Consider the following 27,020-nt stretch of genomic DNA (forward strand, 5'->3'; position numbering starts at 1 on the left):
TAGTCTTTTTATGAGAAATGAAGACATAATAAAACAGGACAAATGCAGAAAACAAATACAAATAAAATACAAACCAATGAAAAAAACCATTTTATATAATAATTGTAATGGTCAAGACATTTTCCTATTGCCACTAAAATCCTTTGCAGTGTGTAACAGAGTGCTTTCTAGTGCTGTAGTTTCTTAGTGGTTGATATTTTTGGAAATCTTCCAATCCCAGGATCAACACTTTTTTTTTCTTGTCTTGTTGGATATGCAAATGGTAAAAATGGACATTCTTAGGTTAGAGATCCAAGGTGATATTTGGTCACCTGATAGTAGCTGTAAAATCACGACCAAAATAAGAAATAAACTGAAGGTAGTCTGCACTCATCACAAATATTCCATATCAGGAGTGACTTTCCCCATATGGAAACATTGAGGTGCGTGCGAGTCAAAACGGTGCAATTTTACTGTGATTTGCAGACAAGTACATATCAAAAATAAATTGTAGTGCTTTGTGTATTATTCATAAAACAATAGTAAAAGCAAAGTCGAAAATCTGGGCCTTGGATAAATGAACTTTTCTTAAAGCGCCGTTTCATTCCCAAATACAAAAATAGGTCCCCTAAAAGTTTTATGGTGCAAGGAAAATATACTTAAAATGACATCAGCACTGGAACATATTTTGTGGCTTTGTGAAAAATTCTATAAACCATAAAATATGATCAAAAATTGGGATTCAGGCCCATTACACATCTGCATTCGGTAATCTGTTCGGGGAACCCGCTGGGGGACCCCCTGAACGGAATACCAAACGCATTAAAAAGCAGTGAGCAATGAAAGCACACGGACCCCATAGACTAGAATGTCTTGCAGTACTTTTCTCTCCACATGATTCGTGCAAACACATGGACCTCATTATTTTATTGTTCACCGTTTTTTTAATGCATTCAGTATTCCGTTTGGGGGGGTCCCCACGCGAACTTCTGAACGGAATACCGAACACAGATGTGAACCGGGCCTCAGAATACTGAACTATAAATCCTTTTACCTTTAATAAAAACCCATCACACTGAACATGTCATCTCACCTGTGAGCAGTTTGTTATAGCGCAGGTGGAGGTGGGTAGACTGACATATAGTTCTATAGGAAAGGATCTGGCACAAGGTATAGCGTAGGGAAGTGTGCAGAAGTTTTTACAGTGGCTTTTTTTAGCCTTAGATCAAACACACTCTTAGGCCAATAAATAGTCAAATGTAAAAATTGGTTGTAAAATTTAGAGGGGTTGTCCAGACATACAAAGAGCTGTTTGAATGTGTCTGTCCCATTGTGTGAATTGGTTATTACTGTTGACTACTATTGTAATGTATCATTTAGTCTGTGCTTGCAATTTGTACAATGCTGCGGAATATGTTGTCGCTATATAAATAAAATGTATTATTATTATTATTACAATTAAATTTGCCCAGGAATTGGACAAATCCCAGATGGGAAGACGCTGCTGTCCATGCACCGCACATCAACGTCCTTTCCAGCCATCAGCCAGTCGGTGGTCTCAGTGGTCATGCCTGGGCACAAGCCCGAATGCAAAGTGGCAGCGGACCCTGGAGCGATAGGGACAGTGAGTATGATTTTGTTTTGATGTTTCACCTTCCCTGTCCAATTCCAGGACAATCCCTTCAATTGCAGTACCATAGCTGCCCAATGTCCAGCTACCAGACTGGTCCAGTTGCATTTCCAGGCTGGTTCTGATACAGAGCAGGGACTTTTTCCACACTCTGTTTCGGCATGTGATTAAAGGGAGTCTGTCACCAGAACCTAGCATATGTCAACCCAGCTCCACAGATAAATAAGTTAGGGTCACCTGAATCAAATAGTGTTTTCCCCTTCTGAATCGGTATCGTCGTTGCTGAGATATTATTGTTGTTGCAAATGACCTCTCTGGAGCAATAAGGGCGTAACCATTGATCCAAATCAGTAAGTAGCAATTCCCACATTGCTCCAGCTAATTTGAATACCATGAAAATCAGCAATATCTCAGCAATGGAGGCACAAGAGGCTAATACCCTTAGATTCAGATAACCCTAACTTAACCTATCTATCTGCAGGGTTAGGATAACATGCTGAATTCTAATTACAAACTTCCTTTAAATGAGGTTGGCTATTTGTGTCAATATCACTCATCATTGATGGTAAGACAGATATGGAGGCTGGAGTAGTTGCACTGAGCCGTACAGCCAGCCCCCTTCAAGAACATCACTAGACATAGGGGAGGCTCCCTTTTTGGGAAACCAACCAAGCGCAGCAGAACTGGTGCTGATAAAATGAGAATGTGGCAACTATACTACTGACAGTATATTAGTAAGTGTAATACATTTCACTTTTATACCCATTAAAACTTTTTTTTATATGGCTGGACAACTCCTTTAAGCTCTGACCACCCTTCCAAGTCATGGTCTCTGAAATGGAGTTAAATGAAAGTAAGACTAAAGTCCCAACCCATTTTCTTCAAGAATACCCATAACTAAGGGGAGCGAATATGGGGCAGAACTCACCAACCCAATTTCACAGGAAATTGACTGTATACAGATGCCAAAATCTGGCCTAAATACCACAAAGAAAACATGTCAGGCCTTGAGATTTTAGGATTTGTTGAAATGTGCAAAAATAAACCTAGATATATCTGAAATTGAAATTTAACACAAACAATGCAATGATAAAGAAATATCCTTTGGTTGCATAGATAAAATTATCTTCCATTCTTTCTGGTTCTTTCAGGCACAATCTTGAAAAAAAATGTTGAAACATTATAAAGGACTAATACAACACTGTAGAATGTCATAGTCTAACAAAGCGTCTTCTAAGAAATGATGACAAATAGCTAATTTGTGTTACCAGTATAATTCACTATAACATATTATGTGTGATTCCGATTTTTGAAGATACACATAGTTTTTTTTTCTTTTTGTCCTGGCTGCAGTGAGCTGTTTCCTAAGTAATACACTAAATACAATATAAAATATACTGTACAGTTTATACTAAATGTAGCATAATATATGGTATTAAAAGAAGCAGTCCATACCGGTGTACCCTATACATTACAACACCACAACATCAGGACGGTTGGGAGGAACTGTGGTATCATTACAGGAAATTCGTTTCGTTACTGTCATTTAGTTTTGGTGCTACGGTCATTTCTGTTCCACTAAATGTCACATATACAGGGAACGTGGAAACCCCCATTTGGTTCACAATGACAGAGAAGAAAGGGAATCTCTATGGGCTTTATGGACCCAGAAAAAAAACACGTTGACTGCTACTTTAATAAACTTATATTATACTATACTCCGCACAGAAGGTGTTACCTGCTCTCAAAAACACATTATAAGCAGTTTTTTTTTCTACACAGGACTGGTGCATGGATGTACAGCTCAGGAAAAATAACACGTATTAACACTAAACTTTTTATTAACTTTGACTATTTTAACCATTTTTGCTGCAAAGGGGCCTGCAGTTGTCCTGTGGCAGCAAGGGGTTAACAAAATAGTTTGCACTGCTTATTTTGAGGCGTCCCGTGTCGATCTTTTACGGGACAAAAGGGGTCTCAAAGCTAGTCATCGTCTTTAATTCCGTGAAAGTCTTAGTACTCTCTTTCAAAGATGAATGATCAGAGTTCATGCTTTCCTCTAAGTTGTACTGTCTTGTTTTCCAGTGCTTCCAGCCTCTCGGGGCCTCCATCAGCACGCTGCTGTTCAATGCAGGCGGAGGTGGCGCTGGAGTCATGAAATGACTATCGCTTTCTCCAATTTCATTTACATTCTCCACAAGACTTGCAGCATTAACATTCTGGGGGATTACTTCTGTAACACTGTTGTTAAAAGACAACAATGGAGCCTCGCAGTCATCAAAGGCAGGAGGAAAACTTTCAGGCACATTCAGGGAACTTCTTTCTACGTCGATATTGGATTCTTTGCTAGTGCTACTAGCGACGTTACTCCAGTTTCCTATTTCACCTGTAGACGGTGAAAAGTCTTTTTGCTCTTTATGCTTTAGACCCTTGAGATAGTGCTTTTTTTGGTGCATCCCAAGAGCCGCAGCAGTTTTGCAGACTTTAGAGCAATGGAAACAAACAAACCCTTTAACACTCTGTTCTGCTAAATGTTTTTGCTCATGGTTCTTTTTTGTACAAAGGTATAGGAATTGCTGGGAGCAAAACTGACAGTCGTAAGTTTTTTCTCTAGTGTGAATCCTCTCGTGCTTTTTCAGAGTTTCATGTAACATAAAAGACTTGCTGCAGTACTGACACGTAAAGTTCTTTACAGTCTGGTGGATGCGTTCATGTTTGTTTAGGTTCCCTGGGAAGGAAAAACACTTCCCACACGTCTTGCAGGGGTAGGGCTTCTCCCCGGTATGACAGCGCATATGTACTTTTAACGTCGAAGGATTCCGGAAAGATTTTTGACACAGTTCACAAAAAAAAGGTTTGCTGTCCAGTTGCCACTGTGCAGTAGCCATTTCCACCCTATCCGTTTCCTCATGGTCTTTAACATCTTCAGTCTCTAGTTGTTTTTCCTGTCCATCATCTTGATCTTCAGCATCTCCAGAAGAGCATTTTGTGTCCACGTCATTAAAATCCTTGTCGATTTCACTGACCTCCTCCTCAACAGGCCTAGATCTACTGTGTTTTTTCTTTTTCTTAAGTTTCCTAAATTTCTTAAAGTGCTTAGATTTCTTTTTCGGTTTGTAGTTATAGTATGGTCGCCAAGGTTTGTCGGACACATCTTGATCACTGGCATCATCACACATCTCTTCCATCTGAATACATTCTGATTTCCTTAGTCGAATGGAGCTCCTCTCTTTCTTCTCTTCATCGGATTCTTGTCTTACTTTCTCTGGTTTGGGCTCGGAATGCCTTGGTCTTCCATTTTTCCTGAAAAACAATGATGAACCAGAGATTTGTCTTTTAACCAAAGCTTCGCTCCCAATTTTGACTGTGATCTGGCACAGGGGAGCAATGCCACTGTTTACTAGAGTTCCAGGTAATGCCGGTTTTGCTATGTATGTCTCTGTTTTATTTCCTTCCCGAATAACGCTTTTGTTCTTCTTGTAAGAAGTGGCAGGTTGTATGAATTCTCGCTTCTCATGGTGTGATTCTCCAGCCCTGCTCTTCTCTGAATGCTCTTCCTCACTCGTAGGCTTTGTCTGCGTACCTTCAACATTATTTCCCTGATAAGTATCTTCTCTTTCGGGAGATACAATGGTTCTACTGTGATTCCATCCAATTCCATTTGTTGCTGTACCTCCGGTCACAGCATTTCCATGCATTATCACAGAGGACACCCTACTGCTGTGCATAATCACAGAAGGTGCTGACTTGGTAGTGTTGATAACAGAAGGAATATTCTGATTTTCAGTATAAGAAGGACAGGCTTCACTATCACATTCTTTTGGCGTGGAGTCTAAAGCTTCATTGGGAGAGTTTGAGTTCAGAGCAGGTAAAACATTTGCATTCTTATCACACTGTATTATATTAAATGGCCAAGAATCTTGGTTTGTGGTTGTAACTTTTTGTGATGTTGGATCTACTGTGCAAGAAAAGCTGTCCTGGTTGTCCACAGCAAACGGCTGAGAGATCAATGGAGTTTGGACAACGGCAGCCATGTTAAATGAATTCTGTCCTTGGAAGTGGATTGCAGGGTGTTCTGTGGAGTCATTCCCAGACCTAGTCAGGGCTGCTCTTTTAGACTTCATTGGCAAAAGACGATATAGTTTGTAGGGATAGATACTAGATTTTAGGCCTCTATTGTTAGCTTTACTGCCAACACCTAATCTTGGATCAATTCCATGAGAAGATTTTTGATGATTTTTAAGAATGTAATAAGTCATAAACGTTTCTAGGCAAAATATGCACTGATATCGCCGATCCCCTGTATGCCAAATTTCATGTTTAGTTCGATATTCTGCTAAGGCAAATACTTTGCTGCAATAATGGCAAGGATAGGATTTCCTCCAGGAGTGAACATTTGAGTGACGTCGAAGACTTGAAAGGGTAACGTAATTCCTCTTGCACACAATGCAAACGTAGAATATTTTACCATCCACTATCTTGACAAAATGATCTGATGCTGCTGAAGAACCATTTGGAAGGCCATTCTGGTCAGACGTTCCGTCTGTTCCGGAAAGGCTGTTCGGTAACCTCATATCTTTTTCTGTGTGGACCACTTTAAAACAGATTTGTTCATGTCTCTGTAAGCGTTTAAAATGTGCAAACTCTTTGCTACAATTCTTGCAGCTATATGTCTCGTGAGGCCTTTTAGGAAGAGGATAAAGTGCATTTTCACAAAAAGACGGAGGGACGGGTGGGTTACTTGGAGGAAGTGGCAGTAAGAGACTTTCATTTTCCCTTTGGCTATAGAAATCTGAAGGGTTGGCTGTTTGGTCTGTCGAGCAGGTAACGTTATTTGTTGAAATATTACTCTGGACTATAGTTTGGGGCATAAAACACTGAGGTTCCAGCACAGGCATGTTGCCGTTTGATGGCTCTTGGATATTGGGAGCTGCACATGCTGTTGTGCTTTCTCCTTCCCCTGCATGACTGAGCTTACTGCTGTGATCAAACACAGAGTCTCGCTTGTATGGAGCATCCCCAGGAGACACAGCATAGGAATGCTCGGCCAAGGTGTTTACAGGCTCACTATCACTAACATCACAGTTACTCTTATCACTTTCTTCTTCCAAAGGTCCAACAGTCTTTTTGAAATTTGCTCTTAAGTCAAGGGGAGAAAATCCATTGACTTCAGTTTCCAGAATGGAGAATGCATTGGTTATTCTTGGTCCACTAGCAACTGCGGGGTCATCTCCCTTTTTATCTACATTTTCTGATTTTAAGCCATTCTCTCCTCGATAAAATGCAGGCGGTAAGGTTCCCTCAGTTCCTGTTGAGCATGTGATAGCTGAACATTTCTTGGAAGTTTTTATATTTTCTAAAAATGTTATTCCCAGCTTTTTACCTGCATCTGCAAGATCAGTAAGTGTCTCCTTTTTCTTAACTGCAATCTTAGAGCTGTAAATAAAATTCAGAATCTCTGTAAAGGTGTCCGCTTTAAAATCTGTAAGCTCCAAGACATGTCCTTGTATTAAGATACTTTGGCTCCGGAACTGATTCCGAAAATACAGACTTGAGGCTGCCAGTATATTCCTATGAGCCTTGAATTTGGTGTCCTCAACCACGATGGTGACATCACACAAGAAGCCTTGCATACGCTGCTCATTTAGATTGCAGAGAAGATTCTCTCCATGAAGACAATCTGTTAAGTCTTCTGAAGTGCACATTCTGATTTAGGCATGGAAGTCTGTGAAGACAGAAAGAAAAAAGTTTTACTTTCCATAAAATGTCAACATGATTCACTAAAAAGACTGGTAAGAGTAAAAAGTATTTTTTTTTACATATTTTCTTCCATTTAAAAAACTGAAAATACAAAAAAACTGAAATTGAAAGATACCCCACACAAGTCTATTTCTAAAAGTGATACCACATCAAAGCTCTTTGTCACAAGATCAAACATCAAAGTTACATCAATAGCCGAGTAAGTTTATAGCTGGTTAATGAGCACAAAACAGCGGAAACGGCAAAATAAGTTTGGTCATAAAATATCTTACTCTATTAGAAGGATCCCTTCCACATGCCCTATTAGGGCAAATAAAGTCCTCAATTGCCAAAGGGATTTCCTAAAACAAACAACTCCGTGACTCGGCCTCATATTATAGAAAAGCTGCACTTTATTTTGTTGCTGCGGTTTTTGGAGCCAAAGCCAGGAGTGCCTTCAAAAGGGAAATATAAGGTTAAGGCCCCACTCTGTGGAACAGCTGTTTTTTTTTATTGCAGATTTTGCTGCTGTGTTTTTAGCTAAACCCAAGAGTGGACTGAGAAGAAGGGAAAGGTATAACAACTTATTTCATATTTCCCAAAATCTACAACAAAAAAAGCTACATTTCTTCAATGTGGGGTCTTAGGGGGCATTCACACGGAGTAATGTGGCGCTGATTCTGGCACGATAACTCGCGTAAGAATCAGCGCTGCAAAACAGAATTCCATTGACTTCAATGGGTTTTGTTTAAACGCACGTAACACATTGAAATCAATGGGGTAAAAAAGCCTCCCATTGATTTCAATGTGTTATGCACGTTACATTTCAGTGGCGTTTTCCGCTACCATGTGGGACCCCAGCCTTAATGGCATTTTTGGGGGTTTTTTTTTAAAGCCAGGTTTAAACTATATTTGACAGAAGCCTCATAGAGTTAAAATAACATAATTCTTTTTTTGCAAAAGTCATTCACTGTTTCACATTGATCTGTAGATTATAGCTTCTGGGGACATCAATGATCACCTATAATCTAGGAAAAAGCGACAAACAAGTGTTTTATTCTTTTGTAGAACCACAGGGTCCATTCACACAGAGGAAAATGGTGAAGAATTTGGTGTGGAATTTCAGCACTGAAAAAAAGCCTCCTATTAACTTCAATGGGTTGCTTTTTCTGCTAGCAGAAAAAGCAACCCATTGAAGTCACCACCATTTTCCTCCGTGTGATTGGACTCCAACAGGAAAAATAAAGCATGAAGCTATGGTCACACCTGTGTTGGGTGGCTGTCAAGGGAACCTGTCCTCCATTCCGCTTGAAAAATGCAGAGAAAACTTTTCTTACTGCATTTTTCTGGCAGAAACTAGCAGCTTGGGTTTCCATTTCTCAGGACCCAAAGGACAGAAACCCCAACATAGGTGTGAACCTAGCGTCAGTGTGATAGACTGAGGGTCAGTGCACACAGAGATTTTTGGCGCTGATTTTGAGGCCTCAAAATCAGCCTCCAAAAAAAGCTTCCCAATAGAACTCTTTTTGAAGCGGATTCAGCGTCATAATCAGCGCCAAAAAACTCTGTGTGCACTAACCCTTACATAGCGAGACTAGGATCTGGTCTTTCCAGGGAGCATGCATGGATTAGCAAGTTGTCAATCACATGACTTAATTAGGGATTTCAATGGAGGCCATACAAGACCGACGTCAGAAAATAAAGATGAACTGTGATAAATTTAGTGCATTTTCAGACTGCCTGTCCAGGTTCACAGGTCTAACTATGATTAATTTATTATACTATATTATATATCATAGTTCTAATTAAAAAAGCTTGTTATCAAGACCAACATTTTTTGCCACTTTGTCACAAATCAGGCGAATCCTATGGGGTCTGCGCGCCTAGAGGCATAAGAGAGGTCCTAGGACCCAATGCAAAATCTGTTCCAGGCTTACAAATTTAATATATTACTTATATTACGTTATACTAGGTAAAGACATCTCATGGGCCCACTAAGGCTCCTGGGCCGGATGCGACTGCACCGCCTGTACCCCATCAGTCAAATCAGCTCACATAGGTTTAGTCATGTTAAATGACAATAAATCTGCTGGAACCCATGGCCCTGTTCCCAAAAACCGCCCCTTTTTAGAAAGCAGCAAGGGCGGTGTAGAAGATGCAACAACGTTTGTTGCAAGCGCTGTTTAAAACCATGCAAATCCGAGTACGTCTGAAATCATGTCTATCTATGTCATTCAGTGCTATCAGGGAGTGAATAATGGATACCCAACGGACCCCATTCCAGTCCTATTGTTGTCCATCATTAAACGGATCCTTCTTGTTGTTTAATCCGTTTTTCTAGTCCTACAACACAAGTGAAGAACAGATTAAACAGCGCTGATGTGAACACCAGAAAAAGTCTTGGGTTCTGCTTTCATCTTCTGCACTACAAAAGATGACAACCACGGTAAACCAAAAGGATGTGGGTTGTAAACCTGAATTCCCATGCACTTTACCTCTACTGTATATGCCGTATGTTGCATTGCACCCTGGAAAGTCCATGGCGGCCTATCTGTCGTGACTATGTCATGTGAGAACTCAGCCTTAGTATTCACAGAAACCAGATTTCAGCTCTTATTGCAAACTGCACTGAGAAAATGAAGCGTCGTCTCCGAGTGTGAACAGGATACTTCTCCCTAGGGACATTATGTGGCGTAGTCTATAAACCCATCTGCATTTGACACTTGGGTCAAATCCACACATGCAATTTTTGATGCCGTTTTACTATTAGACTAAGTCAGGCGTGGATGCAAAAGAGAGTAATTGTATCAAATAAGATCCACCGCTGCAGTAAAAAAAAACTGCATGTGAGTGTGAATATAAATGAAGCCAGGACACATCACAACCTTCTAATAGGAATACGTAATGGTTACTAGTGTGAATGCAGGCGCCGGGGAAGAACCCGTCTGCTAACAGAATGAAAAGGGTTAACGCGAGGGAAGAAACAAAATAATAAAAGAAGAGGCCCAAAGATGGGCAGTGCCTGCTGGAGAAGAAGCATTAGCCTGGCAGGGCTGCCATGTCATGCCACACTTCCTGCCTGCATACAGTAAGGAAGGCCTGGCAGAAGACTAAGATGTGCCCAGCAAGAAACTCACACAATACACATATGCCAATGTATCTCAGCTACAGTTCACACACAGCAGTACCGTCTACAACCCCAGAGGCTGCAATACTAGCTGCCATAGCCATGCCAGGCCAGATGCCCCATGGCATATGGTTAAATAGGAGATATGGCAACTTCTAAGCTGCCAACTTACCAACACAATGCAAAGCTAGCCCAGAAGTCAGCTGCACAGCTTGTCGCACACAACTGACTGGAGCCAAAGGATCCTCAGCAAGTGACGCCGCCTGCAGGAGTGAGTGTGCACCAGTGGTGAGCCCTGATAATAAGCCATCTCATCTCATGCACAGCCCTTACCTCCGCACAGCCGGGGATGTTTACAAGCAGTGAGGTGCATGCACTCTATGCGCTCTTCTAGCAGCAGGTGGCGCTCCAGTACTGACTGCAGCAGCAGGACCGAGAACGAATGGCTCCTCCTCGCCTCACAATGACCTAATGGCAGTGACATGCAAGCTGAGGGGATAGAAGGCCTGGTGACGGGCTGATACTGCCTCACATATCAGGGAGAACACCAGAGGCAATAGCAATTCCTTACAAATGTACGAATGATCCAGAAATAGCAGTTATCTAGCTGGGTAGGAAGGTTGCTGTGACTTGTAGTTCCACAATGGTGGGTAAAAAGCTTTAACATTTATAGGAAGATGTTATATCCAGAGGGAGACTTATCAAAACATGTAAAGAGTGGACGCCCATAGCAAGTGTATGAGGTCATTGCTTGCATTTCACATAGGGCTTCTACAAAATGGGAGTTGTGGTTGCAATCGACAACCGCTGCACCAGCGCCATCCAAGTATTACCTCGTCCCTTTGGACTTTATGACTTGCAGGCTACACACAGATTGCCCATCTGTATGGAGCTAAAGAGGAAGCCCTCGTTCACATCAGCGTTTGCATTACATCCGCATGGGGACCCCTCGAACGGAATACAAACACAACTGCAAGCGCTGTGCTGTAAAAGCACACGGACCCCATAGACTATAATGGGGTCCGAGTGCTTGCCACGTGCTGCCCACACGAATCATGCGGACAGCACAGTAGATGGTGAACTACATTCCTGTCCACAAGATCCCTGCGGAGATCTGGCGGCAAGCACACGTACCCCATTATAGTCTATGGGGTCCGTGTGCTTTTACAGCACAACACTTGCACTTGTGTTTGGTATTCTGTTCATGGGGGTCCTCATGCGGACTTGCCCGGATGGAATCCAAACACTGATGTGAACGAGGGGTGAGGCTTCATTCACATGACAGTGATTAATGGTCATGTGACATCCATTTTTTGATGGACGTCACACAACAGCATTGAATTCAATGTCAGAGAATGGGGGCTATTCACATGGTCCATTGTAACGGACCCTCCAAATATAGGTCATGTGCTATTTTTGTCTGTTTTCACGGATCCCTCCATAATGTATAAGGGATATGGGAAAATGCTGCCCCTTGGGTGCAAGACAGCTGTGACAAATGGACATTTTTCACGGTCATTTTGCACCTCGGACTTGCATCACATGACCATGAACTGTACATCACATGACCATGAACTGATTTTTTTTCCACTAGAAGTAAATAAAGAATGATATGAAAGAAGAGATCTAGAAAATCATGAGAAATTGACATAGAAAGTATATTAGAAAACTACATAACTTTTCATTATACAAGCATCAACATACTGTATATTTGCTGAAACTGGACAAGCCCTTTAAGGCGGGCGATACACACATACTGGCAGGAGTGTAGCCACTGTGAAATCAAAAGTACACTAGCACTGTGATGGTGGGGGGACTTCAAGAAACCCCATTCACGCACTCCAAAAACAAACCAAACATATTGCTGCATGCAAGGTAAAGGTTAAAAGACGACAACAACCATGTGTTTGGCTCTTTTTTGTAGCAGACATTGTACAGCGCACCCACTCTGCCTTCAGTGGACCCTAAGGATAGGTCATCGATATTAGATCAGTAGGGGTCGGACACCTATCATTCAGTCATTCTCAGTGGCAGATACACAAAGAATGGAGCAGGAAGCAGGCATCTCTGTTCTCTGTGTAGTGGCTGAACAGAGACGCTGCGGCATAGGTCTCATTCAGGTGGGATTCAATGGTATCTGCAGTACCTAGTCTGGCCACTATACAGAGAACGGAGCTGTCTGCTTCCTGCTTCATTTTCTGTGTATGAGTTGCTGAATCAATGGGAGCGCTGCGTGTCAGACCTCCACCAATCTATCCTTAGGTTCGTTTTAAAACAATTGATTTCAATGGGCTGTAAAAAACATCTGCAGGTTTCCATTTTTCTCCGTTCAGAAAATAAGGATACCAGACGGACTGCAACAAATCCATATTTTTCTTAACATTGAGATCTATGGAAGGCAGACACAAATGGATCACCAACGGATAGTAATCTGTTTTTGTCCGTTATGCAATCCATTTTTCCCTCTGGCATGCTAAGAAAGAAGAAGGGGAAAAAACAAAAATAATTTGTCAAAAACAGACACAAACGAACAGTTATTTTGATGGACACCCATTGACTACTCTGTCAAAAAAGATAGGCTATGGTATGCGCTGTGTCAATGCTTGAATCAATTTTTTCACCATTCTGTTGTTAAAAACAGGTGCATGTGTGAACCTAGGGCAAGGAAAATGCGACCAATAATTGACTATACTGGTCACTTGTCGGGATATCATCTCTGCATCAGGAAGGGGGCAAACCAGGAGCCTTCCAGAAGCAACTTTGGATTGGTGACCTAAAAGTAATATGATTTTTGTTTTAACATTTTGTACACTTTATTTTTTATCAGCTGACTATCCCTTTAGGACAGGCCCCACGTTTTTCAGTCACAGCAAAGTGGATGGGATTCTAGAGAATCCCATCCTCATTTGTGTTAAAATACGCGCTGCAGAAACGCAGTGCTTTCCAAAACCAATGCGGTTTTGGAAAATCACAACAGGTCAATCATACCTGCGGAAACGCCGTAGGTTTCCCTATAGGTATAATTGAATCAGAAAGTCTGCAGAGGAAAGCACTGATGGGAGAAACATAATGCGTTGCCGTCGTGGGTTTTCCTACATCACTTTTTTGCTGCGGCTCACTACATGTGGCCTTAGTCGAAATGTATAGATTAGGAGCCGGTATTAGTCACACCCAAACCATGATGCATTGTAACCAGATAGTGTGACATCAGTAATATAAATGGTACGGGGGGGAAGGGGGGGGGTGCTCTTACTAATTGTACTTTAGGAGTCTGTTGGTTTTTATGTGTCAAAAAATCTCCTGACCTAACTCACATATACATATGACTTTATGTTAGAAAATGAAACTATTACATTTATGACATTGGTCGTGCACTGCCAGTCACCGCCACAAACCTGCTTATGTGTTTATTCAGCTGACCAGTTGCTCTTTCAATTTTTATAAAGATTTGTTGAACCTCAACCACAGTCAGCAAATGCAACTGTCCATCAGTAAAAATAGCAGATACCCCAAAAAGTTAGTTTTTAACATGTTGCAAAGTCATTTGAACTTGTGGTTTTAGCTATAAGGTCTTATTCACACCTCTGCATTTGCGGTCCGTGCTTTTCATGAACCGCACCCCACAATGCTCATGTGCATAGATGTCGCTAACAATTGGCATGATAGCAGCGAATGACAAGTACATCGGAGATGCTAAGGGTAAATTCACACGGGGTTTTTTGGACTGGAACCTGAGGTGGAGGTTGCGACTGGATGCTGGTGCAGTGCACCAGCATCAGTTTGCGCACTCTGCTCCGGATTAGGCCCAAATTAATGGGCCTAGACGGGAAGGAGTGTCTTCAGTGTCCTGAAAGAATGAGCATCTTGCTTCTTTTGCCGGGAGCCGGAACAAACCAGGATGGGAGGAATCCTTTAAGACAAATGTCATTAATGGGGGAAAAAATTGTAGTTGGTGGGAGCTGAAACAATGTCTGCTACGAACAAATGAACAAATGAAGTAAGCAAGCAACACATGGAAAGAATAAAGTCAGTAATACAGCATATAAGCTAAAGAGCAATTGTTATATCACTTACATAATTTCCAATCGTTCGCAGCTATTGAACTGTAGGAGTACCTTCTAACCTCCCGTGTACGGCCACAATATACCAGCTATATACAGATGAAGCGATGATGGCTTCCAGTAAGGATATAGAATTACAGGCCTGCAATCAGCAAAGACAGGGCCGCAGTAAGTGAATCTGCGAATCTGGCAACCGCCCAGATTGCTGAGATCAGCCTTGCAAAATATGACTGACCCACTTCCTGTCTTCTCAGAACAAGCTGTCTTGTGTGTATAAAATTTATTTGGTTTAACTCTGGCTGTTTACTTCTGTGACAGTCATTGAAGAGTCAAATACAGTAAGTTGTATAATGGCACTCAGTTTTTGTGACATATAGCCATCACTAGACTTCCCTCTGTTCCCTTGCTGTATTTTAGTACAACAAAAAAAAATGTTGTAATTGTGTGATAGTACTAAAGTAGACTGCATTCTGCATGTAAGGAAACAGAACTCTTTCTGCACCCATCATCTTAAGATCCCATCTTGGGGACAGCATTGTTGCAGAATATATATTAGGGTAAGTTCACATGTGAGTTTTTTTAACCTGAATCTGAGGCAGCCTCCGTGTCAAATTCCGGTCTAAAAAATGGCATTCTGCTCCAGATTAGGCCCAAATGAATGGGCCTAGTCGGGAGAGAGGTGTGGCAAGGCGGATGTCCGCGGCTGATCCGCCTGAAGAAAGGGCAGGTCGCTTCTTTTTTCTTCGATCGGGAGCAAACCGCTCGCGGTAAAAGGAAATGATTGGTTCCCATTGGTTTCAATGAGAGGCCTTTTTTTGAGCCGGATTCTGAGGCTGATTCCGCGTCAAAATCCGGCCCAAAAAACCCTGTGTGAACTTACCCTTACATAACTTGATTTCATTTTAGGGGTTGTCCATGGCTATGATACTGAGCTCCACATACTCTTCTCTAGAAGTGACATCACGTGTAATCGTCACATGGTCATTCTGCAGATCAGTCCCATTCAAATGAAAGGGGCTGAGCTGTAGCATGGCCATGTGACCAATGAACATGAGGTCTAATTTTGAGAAGAGCAAGTGGATCTCTGTATCATAGTCATGGACATCCTCTTTAAAGGTACTTTTATTTGTAACACCTACTACACAGGTGGAGTGTGCTGAGCCTGCAAAGAAGAGGAGGAATTCCTGCATCATCCTGAAATCCATCCCCCAAGAACATAGCTATAGGGATTGCAAAGCTCCTTCTGGGACATCGAATATACTAGTATTCTAAGTAAGTAGGGGCCCTATTACAAATTTTGGCATTGGAGCTTAGAAGCTCAAGGACATCAGCTGCCATCTGTACAACTTGCCCCTGTGACCACACATCAGATCTACAATACTTCAATCTGGTTATTCTACTCTACTTCATATTATTTTTTTAGGGTACATAGTGCATTGAATTTATATCTGGGTCACTGTGAATATTATTATTTATTTCAGGGAACATTGTCTAGGTTATTTTTCTGAGGCACAGTGTACAGCACTATTTATTACAGGAGTACCATGTATAGTATTATTTATTCAAGGGAGCGGAATGTATAGAACTATTTATTTCAGGAGGCACTGTGTATTTCATTATTTATCTAAAAGGGAACTCTATATTTTATTAATTATTTTAGTATAGTATTATTTATATCAGGTTGGACATTGTATTGAAATACTTATTGCTGGGTTTATGCTGTTTTTTTTCTTCTTTTTTACAGTGCAGCCTATTCATAATGAGAAAAGAGGCCAAGCATGCAGGTAAGGATTACATTTAAATTACAGTAAATTTTCCTTGTCTCTGACAGCGGACATAGACAATACCGATTGGTTATTCTTTGTATGCAGTAGAGAACTTCTTACAATTACACATATTACAAAAACCACCAAATTTTTCCTGAAGGACAATTTCAAATCCACGTGATGTCATTCTATTTTGTGCGAAACTTACAGAATACAGTTTACAGTGGTTTGTGTTCTGTAAATGTAATATACACTCTGATCAGCCATAATGAAGAAACATATAGCACATTCACCACATAATGAGTAGGCGGGCATACGTGCCTTAGCTACATATATACAGTGAAAACCTGTTATCTGACCAAATACTACTTTTTTTTAGCAAATTTTTCAGTGGGAAACCCTTTGAAAAGACCAGACATTGGACTTGCATACTCTGTGACAGCAATTTAGATGCAGCTCTATGCTGTGCCCCATTATTGTTCTGAATGTCAGGAAAAGACTTGTAAAGAACATCATGGGTGAAAAATAACCATCATCACAATGGAGCATAGAATCCATTTCATAGTCAATGCAATCTGCCATTGAGGTGTCCAGCAACATGTAAACAGTCACAGGACAATCTTGAGAACTGCGTCACAAAAAGGGATGGGTTTTGTATACCCAGCCAAAAATGGGAATACTTAAGGCGTACCCAGTTGGGTTTTAAAATGCAAATCTTGGGCCATGAAATGTCGGCAAGTATGGTCAAGGTTAGTAGCATGGGTGGAATAGAAAGTGGAGCCATGTTGGAGTCTTGTATAGAGAGGAGAGCCATACCAGGAATTAAGGGGATAACCATGATAGGGTCTAGGAGGGGAACAATAAGGTAAGCCATGCTAGGGACAAAGAATGATGGGGCTATCTTGGAAATGTGCACTCCACCAGGGGAGTAAGAAAGGTTATGTGGCTATTTTATTAGTCCCAGTCCAAGCCTGGTTCTGTGTAATATTTATATCTGGCTCCTCCACCATTATATGGGGGTCTGTGAGGACTGCACATACTTGCTGACACTTTAACCTGCCTTCTGTATACTTGTTTCTTAAAGAGGACAGACCACCCCTATAAAAGACAATTTTTCTGTGCAAATTTGGATCGTTGGCTCGAGGAGGTTTCACTGTAGTTACATAGTACAGTTGAAAAGTTCAACCAAGGGATGGGAAAGGAATTGGTTGAAGGGAAAGGGTGTGGAAAACAAGAATGAAATACTTAGCTAAACAATGACAGGACTGAATTTCTTTGGTCACAGACTTCTCAACAAACTTTTGATAGGTCAGTAATACAGGTAAATTTAAGAAATATTTTAATGAGGGGAAAATGCTTCTTTGTCCTCCAATCAGGTTTTTTCCCTCTACTTTCTCCCTCCTGAAATAACATGAATTCTGATCCCATGTTGATCTCCGAAAATGTACTGCAAGCTCACAGAGCATTAAATTAGAGAGAATTCTATGGAGAGGGTAGGGGAAAAGGAGAGGAGAAGTTGAGTGAGAGAGGACAGACGCAGGCAGAAAGCTAAATAGTAAGTTTTATCACCCTCCGGCCTCATGCACACAATTGTCTGCTATTTCAGTGTGCTATCCTGGTTTTTCCTGGATAGCACACTGAGCCATTTATTTCAATGGGCCCATGGACACTACCATGTTTTTCACAGGTCAGTGTGTAGGCCATGAGTCTGTGCCACAAAACACAGAGCATGTTCTATTCTGCTCATTGTTTGCAGAATGGACTAGACTATAGAAGGCACAGAAAACAATGTATGTAATCCATGTGGTGCAGTACGTATTTGATGTCCAAACAATTTCATAGCTACCGTTTTGGGGTTTTTGTGGATCCACAAATATGGATGACACACTGATGCAATACTGACCGTTTTTACGTACATATATTACAGATGCTGATGACACACGGATCGCAAATTACACACAGTTGTGTGCATGATATCTAAGTAAAATTCATATAATATGCACAATAATATAACAATGTTATTCATCATGTATCCACATGACAGCTTATTCTGAAAAGTTGACTGAAAGGTTAGTTGCACGTTCTAGCCCAGGGGTTAAACTGTTATACTCAACCCATGACTATCATGAACAACACAAAAGGAACATTAAACTTGACCTTAAATTCCTGGACACACAAGGCTGAAAGTCGTCCTATAGTTATAACTATCATGCCATCTTTGTTTTGAGCATTAAACCAGTTTTGTGTCCGTGATGATAACCACTCACATTTAAAGAGGATCTTTCATGTCCTCATGCATATGGGGTTTTATATACCACTGGATATATCGGTGCCCTTAATTTCAGCACTGATCTCTCCCCACTGTCAAAAGGTTGTTCCTGACAGTCTAGCCCAGGGGTAGGGAACGTACGGCTCTCCAGTTGTTGCAAAACTACAACTCCCAGCATGCATACTTGCTCTGCTGTTCTTGGAACTCCCATGGAAGTGAATGGAGCATGTTGGGAGTTGTAGTTTCACAGCAGCTGGAGAGCCGAAGGTTCCCTACCCTGGTCTAGCCTCTATGCTGGGCTGTGAGGAATGCCCCCTTTGACATAACGTAGTAGGTCTAGTCCTTCCACTTACCCATGTCCACACCAGCTTGAATAAAAACTCAACACACGACTGGAATGAATTGGCCACAGCAGCCATATTTATTACAAACAAACATTGAACAAATGCATAACAGTATAATAATATTATCCCTGAGGATGTAAACCCTATCCCAGGCTAAGGAGGTCCTCGAAGCCCACAATCTGGCTAAATTAGTTGAATTTGTAAATTACCTCCAGCCGTATGCCCAACTCAGAGGTACCAAAGGGGGTGCCTTAAAGCACCCCCTTCCCCAACCTCAAAACCATCATCCTTCCTCCCTTCTGTTGGGACTGAGGTGAGCCAGAGGCCTGGTCCTCCGCTGCTGTCTCTGAGGTGAAGAGGAAGTCGTGGTTTGCGACTCCCCGGGCCCCTGAGGTAAGCTTAGAAGCTGCGCTTGAGGCCAGTCCGTACTGTGTGTCTCAGCGGAGGCACACAGTTGTGAGATGAGCTCCTCAACTGAAGCCATTGATGAGCAGTGTCACTGGCAGATTTGTCGCTCTTCACTACCTCACCGCGAATGCCGTTGCATTCGCGGGCTTTTCCTATTAAGCCCTCACCACTCAATTACACTTGATCAGCCACGCCCCCATCTTTCGAAATTCTCCAATAGCTGCCGTCCAGGCCTCACCGACGTCATGCGGTCCTCCCTTTACGCTGCACTCTCCATCTGTCCCGTTCTGTACAAGGCTATGTTACAGTACTGTCGGGGAAGGGGGACATTTCTCACAGCCCAGTGATGAAGCTAGAATGTCAGGAACGCCCTTCTGACAGTGGGGTGGAAATAACAGCATGATATCTCCAGTCCCTGGGCACATAACGGGAAGGCCTACGGTGCGCTGAATTCAGTGCATTGTCAGCTTTCTAGCAATGTATAAAACCGCATATGAGTGAAGACATGAAAGGTCCTCTTTAAATGTGAGTTTTTATCACCATGGACACACAACTGATTTAGTGCTCAACACAAAGATGGCAGAATAGTTATAACTAATAGAACAACTTTCAGCCTTCTTCGTCCAGGAATTTAAGGTTGAGTTTAATGTGCCTTTTGTGTTGTTCATGATAGTCATGGGTCGAGTATAACAGTTTTCAGCACACTGTCAGCTTTTTGGCAGTATAAAAAACTGCATATACATGAGGACATGAAAGGTCCTCTTTAATTTTCATTAAAAGAATTTTCCTTATGAAAAAATTCTTTCCCCCACATTGTTATATTTCTTTTACAAATTCGATAGGGATCTGCAAGCCTTTACCAGAGCTATTAGCTGTAAAGCAGAGAGGAAGAAATGCAAAATCAACTGTAAGAAAGCATGGCTATTTTTCCACTGTAGGCAATTTCTGCAGACTGTATAGGAAATTACATTAATCATACAGACAAGCTATTGTGACTCAACGAAGGTTTATCTCATTTTTTACATTACACATCAGTTGGTTATCATTATGCACAATGATAATACTCTTAATTCTCAGAAATATAATGAATACAATTAAGTTACGTGTTCTAGAGAAACAGAATTATTAAGCAAAATATGATAGGACTACATTAAGAAAAAAAAAAAAAGGTAGCCCTATCCTGAAGAAGGGGGTGGGTGTAATTGTTTTATCTCTCAAGATGTATAATTAATAATAAATACTTTGGATAAAGAGTCTGAAGATAGCCTGAATTTGGGGTATTTCTTGAAACCTATCTTTCATGAGGAGCTACACTTACATTTAGGGTTTGAGTGTTGTCTAATGGTTGTCGTCTAACTTTTTCAGGATAAGCTGTGTGTACATGAGGAATAACACTGTACCTGGCATTTACTAGCACTTTTCCCTCCTAAGTACTGTATATCAATTTTTAAGTTGCTCCTGAGTTGACTGAAAACTAGCTGTCTCCCTTAGACAACACATGGAGAAAACAGAAGACTGTACTCCCTTACTCTCTCTCACTCACTCAGAAGCAGCAGCACCATATAGTACCTTATATAGAAGTACTCACCAGTACTGATGTGCATTTAGGTGAGATAGAAAAATTACTATTAGGTGCTGTACCTATCACTCAACTCCATCTCCTTCCTATCTCTTTAGACTTCTTTGGGCACATGTAATCTGTTATCTTTGTGTGCTGACATCCCTACTTGGGAGACTGAGTGAACAGTTTAGGAGGGGAGACAGTGAGGAGGAGAACAGTCTTATAACTGGAGAAAGAAGCATTTTTCTCTAGAAAGATATATCACACAGTTTCTCAATTCATTTGTACCATTTATTTTTTTGTCAAAAAGTGACTTCTGGTCACTTTTCGCCTTATGTGTTTCTCTTCTCTGTTCGATTGTCCTATGCCTACCTGAAGTTGTTAGTTTTGCATTTCGTATACCTAGGCCCTTGCACTCTTGTCATTGTATCATGTCCTAGGAAACTGGGTAGATCTCCCCCTGGCCCTCTGTCTATCAGTTGTCTTTGCGCCTTTAGTTTTTTTTATATCATGTTCTTTGTTTTTTGCTTTTTTTCCTTTTCGATTGTTATTGAAAAACCCTTCATAAACATTGATTTTACATAAAAAGTTAGTGACCATTTCAGTTTTAGGGTTGCCCTAGTTGGTCTGTGTAGGAGAAGCTTATTTTCCTTCTAAAGCTGTATCATGAAGTGATACTCTTAATTCCCACAAATGACATTCAAGTGGTCTGCTTTCCGGGAAAAGCATTTAGGTGGGAACATGACTACCGATTAAAGGGGTTTCCAAGATTGATAATTAAAGGGTAAGTCATTAATTTGACATCTGTGGGGTTTGACACCTGGGCTTCCACCAATCAGCTGTCTTTAGCACAGTGGAAGAGCCGTAAGCAGACCATTCCTAAGGATAGGCCATTACATGTCAGTCATGGACAACCCCTTTAAGGATTTGCTGTTCAGCCATGGTCCACAATATATTAAATCATGTCTAAAAAACAGACACAATTTTCTACAGCCGCCTGCACGCATACAGCACTTGGCGAGTAGTTATCTTTCCTTACATATACGTGCATGTTATTACAAGAGTTGGAACAAGATAAGCTTTTGCCAGACTTTTCTAGCATTGCTCATCACTTGTAGAAACAAAGAAAGACAAGTTGCAGTAAGTCCATACTTGCCAACATTTCAGTCCACTAAATCAAGATATATAAGCTTTGCCCTAGGAGCGCATCCGCCCAGACCAGACACTCTTGGGGCAAATTTCCATAAATTAAATCACCTTGAGAACCACTTTGCAGGATCGAGACTGTTAGCATGAAAGCAAGTCCCAAGGGGAATGGTCAGATGGTTTCCAAATACATTGTACAAGAAGTTTGATATTTTTGGTTATGCAAAAGGGGCAGATCACGTCATCAAGAAGAGATTTCCAATAGGTTATGATGCCAATAACTTTGGATTGTTAGAAACGTTATCTCCCATACGCAGCTCAGTTCTTAACATGTGTATTGCATTTGGCCGAAAACTTTGCATTGTCTTTGATCATTTTAGTACAATGAAGGACCTGTACATCTATGTAGATCAGTAGATATGCACATTGTATTCATTTCAGCTTTTTTTTACAAGCATATTGTCCTTCACATATATTTGCTACATATTTTGTTTCTCAACAGAAGAATTCAGAAGCAACAATAAAATAATTGTGTAAGGTTTGGTTCACATCAGTGTCAGAGCCTTCACAACAGATTCCATCTAAAATTGTCAGAGAGAAAAGTCCTGCACCGAATATGAAACCGCCAGAATCCCGGCGGACCCCATTATGGTCTATGGGATTTGCAGGTAACTGCTTTTTCGGCTTCCCATGTGGACCCAAATGACGGCGAGACAAACACTAGTGCAGTCATTCTTAAAGGTTTAGCTATACATTAAAATCTCTTTGAGTCGACCACCCAAAAATTGCCATAAAAAATGGTCATCACGTGGGTTTGTCCTTACAAAGATGAGAATAAATATACACTAAAGATAGGAAATAGATAATCGCATCACAGAAAATCTAGTCTTGATGGGTGTCGGTATAACCAAAGTGGTGAATAAATATATATAAATATACATATACAAGCAAATGCATTATCACAGTATAAACAGATCCTGATAGCGTATGTAGATGGACGTGACATTTAGTGATTATGCCATCCCTCCTTCCCCCAATAAATGACAGATTCTCGCCCAGCTTTGTGCATTAAGGAGATAGAAAAGGCACATTCTTACTCTTCCCTCGCATGCATGAATTATTTATTATGCTGCTATGCATTGTTTTAATACGTGCTATTAAAATAAACCACTTCAATTTCTAAATCATTTGAGGATTTCTAAGCAACTGATGTCCCCTGAGAAATGAAGGGTTAACCTTGATTCCATGTAGCGACCTTGTCTTATTTACATGGTATATGTTATAAACACTTCCATAGCAGCGACAAGACGATAGCTGCATACCGTTCAGTGTGTCAGCAGGTTTTGTCCTCTATCAGCCATTTTGCAGCAGGTTATAAAGTGGCTTAAAATGGCTGCTTCAGAAACAGAACAGGAGCTGGTGAGGCATGGAGCCTTACACATCTCTTCTTGTATATCCTAAGCTAGTATCACAATAAAAATAGAATATTAACCCGGCTTTACGGTTAAAATACTGTTTAGTCTGAATTAAGACGTACATAGTCCTACATTATGTTTCTAGCATCTTTAATAAATGGTACATGCAAGAACAAGATCAATTCTAAAGCCGACATTCCTTTCAAGGCTTATAGTAGAGACTAAAGAAGTCATTGTTAACTACCCAAGGCCGCCATTTTCCTTTACTTCCTGGCAGCCATTTTATAGTGTGCAAGCTAACCCAAAATGGCCGCTGCTGCACGTATCTTTTCTTTTGTCCATGTTATATAACATGGGTAGGAAGAATATAAAAGTCTGCAGAGCTCAGACTACATGCTTCATAGCACGCAGTGATGAAATTAGATTCAGATGTCGTTTCCTATATTAGAATAAGGACATTTATATAAAATAAAAGCTTTATCAGAGTCTGTCAATGGCTATCCGCTTCAATAGTTCTGTGCAGCCCTTTACATTCATACGGCGTTGGTCCTAGCAACACACAAACGTCTGGCAGAAAAAGCGTTAAATGCGGTTTTGCAGCCTGCGGAGAATATACTGCTTTTTTTTTTTCTTGCTCTGTACGTATTGTTGATTCCAATACACTTGTGTGAGAACATATTATGCATATATTAGGAATCAACGGCTACGATAGGGTTGAGAATGCACAGCACGCAGCTTTGTCTGCACACGGATGAAAACAATAAATCATTTCCCAGAAGAGAAAACAACAAGCTAAAACAAAAAAAAAAAGGAATATGCCTTCTGCGGAAAGCATTTGCTACTTGCCTGGTGGAAATTTTTCTAGAAATAACATTATCTTCCCCCAGTGTTAAAACCATTTAGCGAAAAATTTTCCGTTGCCACAGTAACAAGGCGAGGGCCCAGTCTAGAGAGATCATCACAAATGCAGAATCTCCGTCTTAAAGGAGCTTTGCAGCAAACACGCACACACAGCAAGAAAAGGAATGTGGAGGGGGAAAAAAAAAAAAAAGAAAAACACCCTGTTCTGTCCGGATTTGGATTCATGACATGGAATCATCCTGCGTCAGTCTAGCTATTAACCCTTTGACCACCACAGCGGCCTTTGCAGGCCTCAAATGTGAGTCAGCAAACAGTAGCAATGGTGTGCATAGAACAACAAGGCAGACCCAGAGACAGATACGAACGACAAGCTATCTATTTCCTTTCGGAGGGAGAAAAATCTAACTTTTTCACAAGAGCAGAGAGGCGTAAACGTCCTTGAAATTTAAAAATGTCACGACATTACACTTTCGTACGGATAGTCTGTATAGCGAATAGCAAGCAAGGGGTTACTGTCACATAAAGGCCTCACTTGATCTTTTTTACTTGACTGTTTTAATAATAGAAGTGAACAGCTAAGATCTGTTTCGGTTTATAGAGCAGAGCTCATTAAAATTTCCTACGCTAGGTTTTTTATTAAATTTTACGTTGCGATTCCGTTTTTTCGAATCCGAACAATAGGCAATCCAATATGTAACCGGAGAGCAGTGAACAGTTAACATGTGTAATAAGCCATCCGCCATGCTGGGGTATACACCTTTCACACACAAATTCATTTTATGCAACCGAGCAAGAGACGTGGTGCCTAGAGGTCATTTACATAAAATCTATTTCTTAAAGGCAGATGGCATCTTGCTAAATCAGCTCCGAGTACAGGTGAATCATACAGTCGAGGATATCGCCTGTTGTGTGATTGCCTACTGCTGCACTGTGGTTGACGTATGGGTGAGAATAACATATAGCAATCTACCTATGTCCTCTGTTAGATTTCAGTTTTCATCGAAATTAGACATAGTCAGAGTTGGCGCTGTGCGCAAACGATAACGACAACAACATGCACTTTCAACCTACCTCTACGGACCGTCTAAGGGACTGTTACCACACATAAAATACTTTCGATCTTCCTGCGTGACGCGCAGTTAGGGAAGAATAAAAATAAACCTTTTTATTCGGTCCACGCTTCATGGGTACGAAGAGCTGTCGTTGGTAAAATCAGCTGTACAGCAGCTCGGACGGCTGACATTCATGAGAAGTGGATTTTCCATTGGGGAACGGATCTTGGTAGCAATGATAATCCACCTCCGGGTTTTCTTCATGCTGTGTCCCATTGATCCGCAGCTTTGTACAAATAACGGCAGGACTGACCACTGCAAAGGGCCACTTCTCTGTTCCCCTGGAGAACCAACCGTTTACCCATAACTTCCGCATACAAGAGGCAAGCTACAGTGCTATGCAGGAGTTAAAAATAGATTTTTTTCCATTCCTCCTACCTGCATTGCAAGCATATTAGTTTCCAAGCGCTTTAATTTGATATTCACATTAATTAACAATACAGCATACATTATTTAGCTGGGTAAATACAGGACAGGATTAAAAGCAAGATTAATACGATCACGCTGCCTTTCACAGTCTGTGGGTTTGTTTTTGGGGTTTTTTTAAGCTTGTATTTTGCATGAGATGACGGTGGAAATGCTGGCTGTAAAATGGTGATGCAATGTTTAGATATGGAAGTGAGAGGCAGGAGGTGCAGTATGTTATGTCAGGCAGAGTATTTACATACTGACAGCAGCGTATAATGGAATCGGAGCACAGCATGCAGAAGAGAAGGCATTAATCCTTGCTGCCATTTCAGCCCTGCAAGAGATGCATTCTGCAGCATCGGCTATGAAGGAGGAAGGATAGAGCCAGCTCACCTTAAACGCAGTATGTAAGTAATGATGTGGACCAGCGACAAGCCATCAGGAGCGTCGGAATGAGGAACGGAAAGCAAGAAATGCAAAAATAATAAGAATAAAAAATATGAACAACAACCTTTACTCAGCTGGCAGTTCCCCAGATGTTATGTGACAGGCTTCTGAAAGATACCAGCGTCGTCGCCTTGTATAGCCGTGCGTATGACCATTCCGGGGCTGATGCAGGATGCACACATATTATGTATGACATCCTTCTTCAAGCTGCAAAAGAAACCCTACTGCTTGAACATGTTCTTCGGGAAAGGGTGATGTCCTCTTCAGGCAGGATTCACAACACCGCCCTGCCTTCGGATTCATTTGCTCCCTTTTTTTGTTTCGAAAGCTGCAGTTTAAGTTTTATTAAAAGCAATATCCTTTCCACAGTTTGCAAGCCACAGAGATCCAGTCATCTGACCGGCTAATTGTATTTAGGCAACACCCTACTTACCACAGGCTCGGCAAGTGCTAAATATATCAGCATTACAGCTGCTCAGTCGCACAGGAAAATACGTACTAAAGAATTGTTATTTCCTCTTGTGATAAAAAGTGATTCCTTCAGAACTGGATCCTGCTCAAACATTAAGTAATCCATTGCAGTTTTTTCGCTTGCATAATCCGAGTACTCTGACCCACATAATGCAAACAAGTCATAGCCGAACACATACTAAACTGTACGCACCTACTGACTGGTGGCTGTATTAACTGTCTGGCTGCCTGCTCTGCATATTTTACTGCACTGTGTCCAGGAGCTTGTGACGGCAG

At 41.2% G+C, this 27,020-nt stretch overlaps 1 protein-coding gene across 9 annotated transcripts; it reads right to left on the reverse strand.

Annotated features, from left to right (window-relative positions):
* On the reverse strand, nucleotides 1-27,020 carry ZBTB38 (zinc finger and BTB domain containing 38). 9 transcript variants are annotated; one of them, XR_012715342.1, is made up of 3 exons: nucleotides 25,378-26,931; nucleotides 2,607-7,334; nucleotides 1-2,468 (listed from the first exon to the last, which is right to left on the reverse strand). XR_012715342.1 is itself a non-coding variant. In XM_075269026.1 (2 exons), exon 2 carries the CDS (start codon nucleotides 7,312-7,314, stop codon nucleotides 3,568-3,570), a length of 3,747 nt encoding a protein of 1,248 aa, XP_075125127.1. In that variant the 5' UTR covers nucleotides 7,315-7,334; nucleotides 26,938-27,020; the 3' UTR covers nucleotides 1-3,567. The 9 variants fall into 9 exon arrangements, 8 of the variants coding, with proteins under 8 accessions (XP_075125127.1, XP_075125125.1, XP_075125124.1 ...); XM_075269026.1 differs by lacking the exon at nucleotides 25,378-26,931 and adding an exon at nucleotides 26,938-27,020 and having other exon boundaries at nucleotides 1-7,334; XM_075269024.1 differs by having other exon boundaries at nucleotides 1-7,334; nucleotides 26,773-26,931.

Source organism: Leptodactylus fuscus, chromosome 3 (assembly GCF_031893055.1).
Source record: "Leptodactylus fuscus isolate aLepFus1 chromosome 3, aLepFus1.hap2, whole genome shotgun sequence".
In the NCBI taxonomy this organism is placed as follows: Eukaryota; Metazoa; Chordata; class Amphibia; order Anura; family Leptodactylidae; genus Leptodactylus; species Leptodactylus fuscus.

Coding starts and splice junctions, on each gene's coding strand:
- ZBTB38 (XM_075269026.1), bottom strand. CDS start 7,314: ATGTGCACTTCAGAAGACTTAACAGATTGTCTTCATGGAGAGAATCTT.